Consider the following 12,794-nt stretch of genomic DNA (forward strand, 5'->3'; position numbering starts at 1 on the left):
TGGCGGCCAAACTGGTTTACGTAAGTTCTAGGCTATCAAAATAGAGATAAAAATAGAAAATAGAAATAAATAAGAATAGAAAAATTAAAATGGGGGAGGGGGGAGCATTGACGTTTCTAGGGACAGTCTAACCAAGAGAAACCATAACATCAGGCCTGTAAATGACAAGAAGGTAAAACACTCAGCAGCCGTCCCCAAATGTTGGAATATCCACAAAGCACGTTGTTGGATACGAGCTCAGCATTTCAAGTCTTGTCTAAGGCTAATTATTAAAGCAATCAGCCAGCCCGTCCTGTGAGTGTTTTGATATAATCAGGTCCCATGCAGAAACCCACAGAAAGCTCACTCTCTGGAGGAGCCTGCTGTTGCTAGTGCACTAAACTGACAAAACACACAAAACAAACAAAAACCCATTCAGCTATGCTCTGCTGCCCGCGGCCCTCCTTCAGCCCTCACCACCAGTTGTCCCGTCGGACGTCCCGCCCCCACTCTACGCAGGAGCAGCTGACTGGAGGATGCCGAAGAGGGGCACGCGGCGCAGCCAATCGGGAGGGCGTTCCTTGCCCTGGCCCGCTGCTGACCTTCGAGCCATGTAGCTAGCTACTGTTGCCGGTGGCGCGTCTGCCGTGGAGCTAGCCGCAGGCGGCACCTCGGGCATGTTCTCGCTCGGGGACCCGCGTCCTGCGGCAGGGGAGCAGCCGGGAGCTAGACTGCACTTGCGAGCGGCGGGAGGCGCGCTGCTCCTTTGCGCACTGGCGGTCCTGTTGGACTGGATTTGGCTGCAGAGGCAGCGCGCATGTGGCATCCCTCCGGGGCCCAAGCCTCGGCCGCTCGTGGGTAACTTCGGGCACTTGCTGGTGCCACGCTTCCTGCGACTGCAGTTCTGGCTGGGCTCGGGCAGCCAGAAGGACTCGGTGGGGCGACATGTGTTCCTGGCCAGGCTGGCCCGTGTCTATGGCAACATCTTCAGCTTCTTCATCGGCCACCGTCTGGTGGTGGTCCTCAGCGACTTCCACAGCGTGCGCGAGGCGCTAGTGCAGCAGGCCGAAGTGTTCAGTGACCGCCCGCGGATGCCACTCATCTCCATCATGACCAAGGAGAAGGGTGAGCATGCCGCCTCCTCAGGACTCCCGGGGTGGCAGGTGACCACTTGCGTCCTGCCCTGCACGGGGACATGGGACCGAGGAGTGATTTCTAGTGTGCGATTAAAGTGGGATACAAACAGGAAAGTGAGGGAGGTGGGTACCAAACTGTAAAATAAGGCCCACCCTCCCGGAAGTCTTCCTTTGTCCCAGATGCGGCCTCCTCACTCATAGGACTGATCTCAACGTTTCTAAACATTGACTGTGTTAGAAAAAGAGGGGAAAATTCTTTTCACCAAGTAACTCTCAGTTGCAAAAGTATAAGATTTTTTTTTCCTTAAGAAAGGCCAGAAATCAAGCTAGGAGACTGTTGAACCTGATGTGTTAAGCGCATAGCCTCTCTAATATTTTGGCAAAGAATGTAGCTGCTCTCTGCCCATGTCTAAAGAACTTACCTGAGGTTAAATTTAAGAGAAAGTGACTAATTTTTTTGAGAGAGAATATTTCAAGATAGCCAGTCTGTTCCCAGAGTCAGTGTATATCTCCCTCCGCGGACACAGGGTCTCGATTTCTATTCTTCTGCCACCTGTCAATCCTGGGTTCCGTCTTCACACGCTGAAGTACAAGACCGAAGCATTGTGGATGGCATACATGCTTCAGTTCAGGAGAGTGGCCCCCTGACTTCACTCGTTGATAGCCCCTCCCTCACTCCATTTCTAATTTTCCCGTGGGGACTCCCCTTGCAGAGCCTCAGAAAGCTCTCGAATTTGAGATAGGTATGAGCACGGGGCTGAAGCACAGAGACCTTGAATGCTTTATAAAGTGTAGTTAGTTCTTAGTCCTAAGACCTCTCCAGCCTCTGCAGAAAACAGAAGATGGGTGTTTTGGATTCTGTACATTTTGTTGGCCTCTTGACTAGAGATGGGTTCAAGATGAAGGGCATATGACAGCTACTGTGCAAGATGTTTCTAGATTAAGACAGGATTCTGTAAAAATTCACTCTGAAGGAAATTTAGAACGAGGGTACACAGCTAATCTGGCCACTAATGAAGGAAGACAGGAAATCTCTCTTGGCTTAAACCTCCAATGTTATGTCTACTCTTCATTCGATTTAATTGGCAACTCAACTTTATAGTCATAGGCCACGGTAAACAGATCAGTGTTCTAGGTTGTGTTCAGACCTTGAGTCAGGAGAATCACCTTGGCATTTTGGCAACCAGCCTATCGGTGAGCTCCTGATTCAGAAAGAGGTAGTTGATGGGCTAAGGCCAAGAGTGACAGATCAGGACACACAGAGGCCCTCCTCTGGCTTCATGCACCTGCCCATGCATGTTATTCACCCTCATCTCATCCCCACCCCAGTTATCTATACAGGAAAAATATTTGTGTTTATATCTCATTTATAGGAATTATAGGTAAATCATAGAGAATTAAACATGAAGAAAATAAAATTCTAGGGGCTGGAGAAATGGCTCAAGTGATTCAGAGCATTTGCTATTCTTCAGAGGACCTAGGTTCGGTTCCCATCATCCACACAGGCGCTCATAACCATCGGTAACTCCAGTTCTAAGGGATCCAGCGGACTCTTCGGGTTTCTGTAGGCACCAGACACACACATGGTGCACATACATGCATTCAGATAAAACATGCAAAGACAAAATAAATCTTTAAAAAAAAGGTAAGTCTGTTTTCAAAGTCAGCATTTTAAATTTTTATAAGGAAATGGTGTGTTTCTGAATCCCTGGTAGGAAGGGACTTCTAAAGGAATACATGCAGCACAAATTGTAAAGAAAAAGACCTGTAGATGGGCACAGTAGCACAACAGCAGTTGAGAAACCGAGACAGGAAGATTGCCACAACTTCAAGGACAGTGTAGACTTCAAAGTAACACTCATCTCTTTTTAAGAGAGAGAGAGAGAGAGAGAGAGAGAGAGACCTGCATGTGGACTGGAGAGATGCTCAGGGATTGGGAGCACATATTGCTCTTTCAGGGGTCCTGAGTTCAGATCTCAGCTCATGTCAGGTGGCTCACAACCACCTCTAACTCCAGCTGCAAGGAATCCAAGGCCCTCTTCCGGCTTGTGCACACACACACAATGAATAAATAAATGTTTTTAATCTATACATGGTATCTTTAAATGTAAACCCTATGCTTATCAAATAATATCACCAGAAACGAAAACCAGTCCACATAATGAGAGGAAGTTACCTATGTGTTTAAACTATATAGGAAGAAAATCTCCACACGGTAGGTAAGTGTGACTCGTGGCATAAGAACCCCATCAGTGACCTGTGTAAGGCCGCTCTGACCCACACTGACAATCACAAAAGTGTGAATGAAAATCAAGTGAGATACATTTTCGTCCTCTAGTGGCAAAACTAAACATAAGTATCAAGAGGCAGCTGTTTAAAACGTGTTCATATACTTATTGGATATACTTTTCTCCATCCTTAATCTACTTAAGACAATAATTTGGCAATGACTATTCAGGTGAAGATACCCATATTTTATGACTCACCACTGCACCTTTAGTGATGTCTGTAAAATGTGGACGAAGTCCGTATTCAACCATGGTTCCATCCATAGATGTTTCTATTGAAATGCTTTCTTTTCCCCTGTGGATGGGGATTGAATCCAGGGCTTTGTGCATGCTAGTTACGTGCTGTACGGCTGAGCTGAAACAATTCCCCCCCCCCTCCGTTGATTATAGAGGTACTTAAGAGTATAGAAGAATGAACAACAGAACAGGTCTTTCACTCACAGCTGTGTTCTTCACGCCACACGCTAAGGATTCAGAACATGGCATTAGTGGTTTGAATGTTGACTGTCTCTCACAGGCTTGTGTGTTTCAATACTTGGTCCTAATTTGTGATAGTATTTTTGGGAAGTTATTGAACGTTTAGGAGGTCAGACAGATCCAGCCAAAGGAAGCTAGTCCCTGGGCCTTATGTGTGGATTATAGCCCAACCCTGGCTGTGGTCCAAACTTTGTGCTTCCTGCCAAAGGTGTAAGCAAGCAACTAACACTTCTGCTGCAAGCTGCTCACACTGCCCAGCAGCCCCACCCACCACGGACTGCACCCTCTCAACCCAGAAGCAAAATGAATGCTTCCTCCCTTAAGCAATTTCCTGTTAGATATTTGCTCACAGCAAAAAGAAAAGGAACCAGTGTGGGTGGGGGGTGGGGGGGTGGGGGGGTGGGGGGGTGGGGGGGAGATACTGTGACCTGCACAGCTTTGGAATTGACCTGACTGGGGAATGAAGAAAGGACGTGTAGAGAAAAGCCAGGATCCAGTGGGTTGCACAATCTGGCGGGGACGCACAACCAGCAGCCTAGACACTCAGCACATTTATTTTATGCACGTGGACTGAGGAGGCCGGGCTATTGTATACAGCTGAAAAAATTAGGGAGGATCCGCCCCTCTTGGTAGGAGGTGTCTCCAGAGGAGCCAGCTCAGGCTATAAACATCAGGAAGCTGCACTCAGTGCTTTCTGCACACGCTGCCAACATCCACATGTGGACCAGAGGAAGGGTTTGCCTTCTTCTCAACCTGATTTGTGGGTGGGGGCTTTGCTATCACTTAGTGTGAGGCACCGGCCATGTTCACGTCAGCAACACAGAGTTGCTCAGGACTTCATCCGATCCCCACAGGAAGGAGAACTGGCTGAGACAATCATGGACATCATGGAAACTAGAAGGAGGAAGTGGTGGTGGGAAGGAAGACGTGTTTGAGACCAGTCGGAACATCCAGGGGCGGTTCTGCTGGGTCCCATGGTGGTAGATGTTCATGTCGGGGTCAAATAGGATGCAACTGTCAATGAGTTCAGGCTCCTGCTGTGTGCTCGCACTGTGCCTGAAGCTGAGGTTTGAATGGAGAGCAGAGTGGTGTGGTCTCCACCCTTAGGCCAGTCTGGTACTGTAATTATCCTTCTGTCCATAGTGTTCAGAATATGGGTGTTTTGAGTATGGGTGCTTTTTGTTTGCAAGGTTTTCTAAGCCTGAATCTACTGTTGTGAAATATACTTAAGATACTTAAGTGCACAATAATTTTAGCCATCAAAACTCAGTGCTTTTCATGCTACCAGAAGTTACAATAAGGGCTGGTGAGATGGCTCAGTGGTTAAGAGCACTGACTGCTCTTCCAGAGGTCCTGAGTTCAAATCCCAGCAACCACATGGTGGCTCACAACCATCTGCAATGTGTATCTGATGCCCTCTTGTGGGGTGTCTGAAGACAGCTACAGTGTACTTACATAATAAATAAATAAATAAATAAATAGTTTTAAAAAAAGAAGTTACAATAAATAATAATGACTTGATAGCAAATTATTCTCTAATTTAGACTCAACTTTAATTGGAAACAGATGTCTTTATGATGACACCTGACATGTTGCCTCTATCTGCCTTTGAACGTGGGCCACGAGACCTGAAAATCCAGAATATAGCTCACGGTGGGTCCCAATCGCTATCCCTGGGCCTTGGTCTCACCCTCCTCTCTGTCTCTGCAGGAATCGTGTTTGCACACTATGGTCCAATTTGGAAACAGCAGAGGAGATTCTCCCATTCGACACTTCGTCATTTTGGCCTGGGCAAGCTTAGCCTGGAGCCCAAGATCATCGAGGAGTTCATGTACGTGAAGGAAGCGATGCAGAAGCATGGAGAGGCCCCCTTTAATCCCTTCCCAGTCATCAGCAACGCCGTCTCCAACATCATCTGCTCCCTGTGCTTCGGCCAACGATTCGATTACACCAACAAGGAGTTTAAGAAGGTGCTGGATTTCATGTCTCGAGGGTTAGAGATCTGCCTGCAAGGCCAGCTCTTCCTGATCAACATTTGCCCCTGGTTTTACTACCTTCCCTTTGGGCCATTTAAGGAACTCAGGCAAATCGAAAGGGACATAACCTGCTTCCTTAAAAATATCATCAAAGAGCATCAAGAGTCTCTGGATGCCAGCAACCCTCAGGACTTCATAGACATGTACCTTCTGCACATGGAGGAAGAGAAGAAAACCAACAAGAGCACCAGTTTCGATGAGGACTACCTGTTTTACATCATCGGGGACCTCTTCATTGCTGGCACTGACACAACAACCAACTCTCTGCTTTGGTGCCTGCTGTACATGTCACTGCACCCCGATGTGCAAAGTAATTGGTGCATTTGTTCTTTACTCAGGGGTAAAGACAGGTTCTTTAAAGCAAGTTACAACCTCCGTGATCTGCTGGCTCCAGGCACCCATGTATCCAGGTTGGAAAACACAGTAAACACTTGTGACCCCGAGGGAGTTTAAGAGGTGACCAGTGAAGCCTCGGATTTCTAGATGGTCTAGCATCATAGCTTGCTCTCCCCCGCTTTCGTCTCTGTAGTCCAGTTCCCTTGGAAACCTCTGAAAGTGAAGGGTTGTGTGGGAAGTGGTGTGTAGAGCCAAGGGAGCCATTGCTTGTCCAGACCTTCATCTTGTTTGAACCTAGAGAACACAAGGCCAAAAGAGTCAGCCGAAGTCACAGCTGGTGCCACCACCTTAGCCCCAGTGGACAGCCAGTGACAGTGGCAGTAGGTGCTGCATGAATAAGGGAACATTTTATATTACTTTCTATGTCGGCTCTTAACTATTCACTACAAACTTAGTCACTTAAACAAACCTGAGTTTGCTATAGGTATTTATATCAGAAATATGACATATGCTTCACGGGACTGAAGGCTGGGGTGTGAGCTGGGCTCTGTTGCCCTCTGGAGGCCTCAGAGGGAAATTCTTGCCTTGCTGTTTGTAGCTTCTTTGACCTGGTGGTCCTCTCTCCACCCTCAGAGCCAGCAGAGCTGTAGCCCTCTAACCATGCTTTCATAGTCACATCTGCTGACTGAAGTTGGCTAGGCAAGGCTATCTGATTTTCAAGCCCATGTTGATGGGTACGTCCTGAGAATATGTCACTAGATGATTTCACCATTATGCAAGCACCACAGAGTACACTTAAACTGAGGTAACCATAGTGTCACAAGGCAATATAGCCTTACAGGACCACACTTGTTGATACAGTCAGTGGTTGACTGAAGTGTCATCCTACAGCGTATAACTGCTTGGATGGAGAGGCACTCAGTAGCCCAGGATGTGTCCCCATGTTTAGTATAGTCCCTTCTACTGTGTGTGTCAGTTGGATGTGATTTTCAAGTATCCCCCAAAGGTTCACGTGCTACATACAGGTTTGAGCCTTTGAGATACCAACAGCAAGGTAATTCCGCATAGGACTTTTTAGAGCTTACTCTTAAGACCAGGATTCTTGAGGAGTTGGAGCACATGAAGGAAGAAATATAAAAGCATGTTTCAGTCCCTTTTCCATGCCATCTGTCACATCTTCAAACAGGTTGATGTAGTTCTTTCAGGAACCTAGTTAGTGTCCATAAGAGGGAGTTAGTAGAAAAGGGGCAGCCTTGGCCCCCGCATCCCTCTGGATTCCTGTTTGCCATGTGACCTGTCTCTCACATGCTCTCATCATGCTGTCCGCCACACTCTGAGGTAACCCAAGAGGGGCTTCTGAAAGGGTGAGCTAAGTCTTTCTTTATAAAGCACCCGGCTTCGTTTTCAGTTATAGAGGCTGAAAACAGACAGAGACGCTGTGGAAGGTATCCTACTTACAAGGCACCAGAGGATGGAGTTGCAAACTTCCTGAAGGGCCCGTTTTTTCTTTTCTTACCCATTTTTTTTTTCATTGTGGCTCTGTGTTTTAACCAGTGACTACTGAGCAACAGATTAGCCCCAGCATTAGCTGCTTAAAACAACAACTTTATTATTTTATAAAGCTTTTGAGTATCAAGAATCCAGGCTGATGAGAAGTACATGTATATGAACCCAGTGTTAACCGGTTTTTCAATGCTGTAATAACGTATGATTGATAATTCACTGACGAGAGAAGCATTTTGGCTGGTGGTTTCAGCCCGTAGCCAGTTGGCTCTGTTACAGTGGGGCCTGTGGTAAGGCAGTGTATTGTGGTAGAGAGTTTTCACAGGGCAGATGCAGAAGAGAAGGAAGGGGGAGGTGCCAGGGTAGAGCCTTTCTCTTCAGTTCTCCCACAAGGTCCCCCACATAATGTCACCACTGTAGGGAACAGACCGGCAAGGACAGGCTTTTGAGGGTTGTGCTCAACTATAGGAACCCCAAAGGTACGGTTTGTTGGGTATGATTTTGGACCTTCACAGGTGTCACAGCTTAGAGAGTCACATGAGAGTTTAATGCTGTGCGCCTTGGAGTCCAGAGTGCTATTTCTTTTGCCCAATCTCTTCTGCTGTCCATCAAAGCTCCAGTGTGGCAGAGCCCTACACCCAGGGACTTGCTGTCTCTGCCAGTCTTGCTTCAGGCTACCATGCCAACTGATCCCTTGGTGGGTAAAGTCTTCATAACAGTGCTGACTCAACTCTCCCAGCCTTATCTGTGGCCTTATTCTTTCCTTTTTGCACAGAAAAGGTTCATGAAGAAATTGAAAGGGTCATTGGTTGCGACCGCGCACCGTCCCTCACGGACAAGGCCCAGATGCCATACACAGAAGCCACCATCATGGAGGTGCAGCGGCTATCCATAGTGGTGCCACTTGCCATTCCTCACATGACCTCGGAGAAAACAGGCAAGTCCGGAGCCTGCCTTCCCTGCAGACCCCTGAGGGAATCCTCTGAGTATAGGGAGGGGTGTGGCTACATCAGAAAGTTCCCAGATTGTTTCTGCTTTCTCACTGGATGGGGACTGTAGTTGTTACCAGTAGCCCTCTGGCCTCCCGTGCTCACACACTTACACCACAGCACAAACAATGCTGCCCTTCCAATCAGCTGTCCCACAGAAGAAACTTGTCAGAAGAGCCAGCCTAAATGCAGAATTAAACATGTTAGCTAGAGATAAGCCCCCTTTGGTTTTTAAAATTCTGCAAGCAAAATGTAGTTACTTAGAAACTGGAATGCTCCAGCCTGCTTCTAGGGTCGCCAATATTTACCTATCAGCTGCTGAGAAATATGTCTATGTGGTGAGTCCAGAATGTCTCTAAAGCTCCCCTTTATAAGGCAGGGTGCTACCCAGCTGTAATCCAGGCACATGGGAAGCTTAAGCAGGAGACTTCAGGGGTAACTCCGTTTCACAGGTGGGGGGAGAGGAAGGGAGAGAAGTTGCCAGAAGGGTAAAGTTTAAGGCTTATAAAGAATGCAAATTAGATCCACTGTGAGGAGCCCAGCACCTGGGGATATTGGTTAGTTTGTCAGCTGGTGATCCTGGAAGCAGAGTTCCCTGCAGATTTTTTTTTCTCTTGATTTGCTGTCCCCTTTATATTGTGTGGACAGAAAAGCCAGTAGGCAGCTCCCTTCTGTGCTGGGCAGTTTTATGTCAACTTGACACAAGCTAAAGTCATCTGAGAGGAGGAAGCTTGAATTAAGGAAATGCTTCCACAAGATTTGGCTGTGGGCGAGCCTGTAGGGCAGTGGTTCTCAACCTTCCTAAGGCTGCAACCCTTTAATACAGTTCCTCATGTTGTGGTGACCCCCCAGCCATAAAATGTTTTTTTGTTGCTACTACATAACCGTAATTTTGCTACTGCTATACATAATGATAAAGTAATGAAATCTTCTGATATTTTGATGGTATTAGGTGACCCCTGTGAACTTCATTTGCTCCCAATGGGGTCTCAACCCTCAGGTTGTAAAACACTGCTGTAGAGCATTTCCTTAATTAGTGATTGACGGGGAGGACCCAGCCCATTGTGGGTGGTGCCATCCCTGGGCTGGTGGTTCTGGGTTCTATAAGAAAGCAGGCTGAGCAAGCCAGGGAAGACAAGCCAGTAAACAATACTCCTCCACAGCCTCTGCATCAGCTCCTGCCTCTCTTGAGTTCCTGTCCTGACTTCCTTCCATGATGAAGTGTAAGCCAGATAAACCTTTCCCTGCTCAAGTTGGCCATGCTGTGTCATCTCAGCCATAGCAACCCTAGCTAAGGCATACTTTATGTAAATTTCAGAAATATATAAATCTTGGGGAAATTAACTTAGATTGTCCTGTTTCTGCTTTAGTGTCTCCTTGTAAATTTTAATGGCCTGACTTAGCTCACTGATTCAACACCTAGTCCTTCCTGTCTCAGGCTGGGTCTGAGCTGGAGCAGAGAGAAACTGATGCTTGACAGGATCTTCTCCCTCCCCTCAGGAACCTCAGAGCTTAGTCTCAGCCAACTACTGTGTTAGTGGGTGAATAGTTCCTCCCTGGAAACAGAGATGTTTGAGGAGAATGTCTAGTGAAAGTGCGGTGCTGACCCCGTCTTGTCTGTTGTCTGCAGTCCTCCAAGGGTACACTATTCCTAAAGGGACAGTGGTCCTACCCAACCTGTGGTCGATTCACAGAGACCCAGCCATCTGGGAGAAGCCAGATGACTTCTGTCCTCGTCGATTTCTGGATGACCAAGGACAGCTTTTGAAAAGAGAAACTTTCATTCCTTTTGGGATAGGTGAGTTAAATATTGGTTTAAAATTTTCTCTTAACTTTATTATTATTGTGTATGTGTGTCTGTCTGTGTGTGTATATGTTTCTGTCTGATGTCTGTCTGTCTGTCTGTGTGTACACATGCATGTTTGAGATGTGAGTGTAGGTATAGGGTAGAGGACAACTTCGAGGAATAATTCTTGCCTACTGAGTTTCCTTGCTGACCCAACCTTTTTTTTTTTCTTCAAATAAATAAAAACTAAAAACAGAAGCAGAGTTATGGACAGAGGTGACAAACAGTACAGTGTCTGTTTGCCTTGCATGTATGAGTACTAGGTTCCATTCCCAGCACAGAAAGAAGAAAGAAGCGGGGGGTGGAGGGGGAGACAGACTTCATCTTTATGGCTGGTAATCTTGCCTTCCTGGTTGCTCAGACTCTTTGGGGCCTGAGAAGCGGGGAGGTTAAGGAACTATTGGAGTTGACATTTTAAAAATTACTGTCGAAGGTTAATTAGATGCTTTCCAGAAACTCTGAACTCTTCTAACTTTTAAGAGGCCAGCGAGAAAGAAAAGGAAAGAGAAAAATCATGTACATACTAACACTGGAAAAGGAAAAGCAGGCTCTAGTAGGTGAGTTCAAACAAGCAAGTTTCAACAACTTCACATATACACTACACATGTACATACACAAACATATTCAAACATACACATACATATGGACATGTATACACATGTACATATGTACACATACATATGGACAGACAGACATAGACATATATCCATATATACATATTTACAGTTGATGGGTAGAACAAAGCTCCAAAGAGCTGATTCTAACAAGGTTTATTTTTTCTTTTAGCTTTTTATAGCTTTTCAGACAAAAGTTCTCTACATATGAAAAAAATTACCTTGCAGATAAGATGTTACACAAGAGGAAGTCACAGGATGATGTTGGTAATACGTTCAGGGCAGTTGTCTTACCTGTGCCTCATTCTACAAGCTCATTATAAGTTCAGAGCAACAGTTTTATATACTTACGACCTTGCTCTATCATGGTGCACACCTGTGGCCTCATCCTTGAACCTGACCTAGTGTGAATGTTTTTCCTTGATCACAGATCGGTCCCAAGCCTGTCTCTCTTCCTAGTGCATGCTTGTAGTGCCCGAAAGCTCGCCGTATCCCTTTTCCTGATAGTCTAAGAGAAGAGGGCACATTCTACTCTTGAGTCTAACTTTATCATATCATTCTGGCAAAACAATTAAAACCATCTCCTTAGACTTTCTATCAATTATTCTAACTTCCTAAAATTATTTGAACCAAATCAGGAATTCTATAAAAATCACTAATCCATCTAAATAGCATTAATACAAGAAAGTCCATCTTCATATTGATTCTGCAAGAAATCTGCCCAACAGAGTGGGTTAAACGCCAGGAGACAACAGGCTATGTCAGATCCATGAGGAATGCAGCAGTGGCCGGCATGGAAATGCATAGCAGCAAGAAGCAATCCTGGGACGAAGTCCCTGGGGTCTAAGCTTCTTCAGAGCTCACTCATCGAAGCTGTGCAAAATGATGGGCCATTGCTAGCCACAGCCCTTCCTGCATGGCTCTGGCCAAATTACAGTTTATTTACTTATCTGGTTTCGTGTGTGTGTGTGTGTGTGTGTGTGTGTGTTCGTGTGTGTGTATGTGTGTGTGTGTTCGTGTGTGTGTGTATGTGTGTGTGTGTGTGTTAGGGAGGGAGACATATATCACAGCATGCATGCTATGCTATGGCTATGCTATGGCTGTGCTATGCTATGGCTATGGCTATGGCTTTGGCTATGGCTATGGCTGTGGCTATGCTATCTATGCTATGGCTGTGGCTGTGGCTGTGGCTGTGGCTGTGGCTGTGGCTGTGCCTATGCTATGGCTATGGCTATGGCTATGCTGTCTATGCTATGGCTATGGCTATGCCTATGCCTATGGCTATGGCTATGGCTATGGCTGTGGCTATGCTATCTATGCTATGGCTATGGCTATGCTATGGCTATGGTTATGGCTATGCTATGGCTATGGCTATGGCTATGCTATGGCTGTGCTATGCTATGGCTATGGCTATGCTATGGCTATGGCTGTGGCTGTGGCTATGCTATCTATGCTATGGCTATGTCTATGCTATGGCTGTGCTATGCTATGGCTATGGCTATGGCTGTGGCTGTGGCAGTGCTATGCTATGGCTATGGCTATGGCTATGGCTATGGCTATGGCTATGGCTATGGCTATGCTATGGCCATG

At 46.4% G+C, this 12,794-nt stretch overlaps 1 protein-coding gene across 1 annotated transcript in view; it reads left to right on the forward strand.

The window, feature by feature from the left end:
* The first annotated feature begins 622 nt into the window (after positions 1 to 622).
* The window catches only part of LOC114614794 (cytochrome P450 2U1), a 15,372-nt gene continuing 3,200 nt past the window's right edge, over positions 623 to 12,794 (forward strand). The window contains exons 1-4 of the mRNA XM_028760424.1: positions 623 to 1,104; positions 5,591 to 6,226; positions 8,531 to 8,692; positions 10,375 to 10,542. Of these exons, the coding sequence (XP_028616257.1) occupies positions 657 to 1,104; positions 5,591 to 6,226; positions 8,531 to 8,692; positions 10,375 to 10,542 (1,414 nt within the window). The 5' untranslated portion in view covers positions 623 to 656. The remainder of the gene's footprint in view (positions 1,105 to 5,590; positions 6,227 to 8,530; positions 8,693 to 10,374; positions 10,543 to 12,794) is intronic.

Source organism: Grammomys surdaster, unplaced genomic scaffold (assembly GCF_004785775.1).
Source record: "Grammomys surdaster isolate TR1022 unplaced genomic scaffold, NIH_TR_1.0 126531, whole genome shotgun sequence".
NCBI lineage: Eukaryota > Metazoa > Chordata > Mammalia > Rodentia > Muridae > Grammomys > Grammomys surdaster.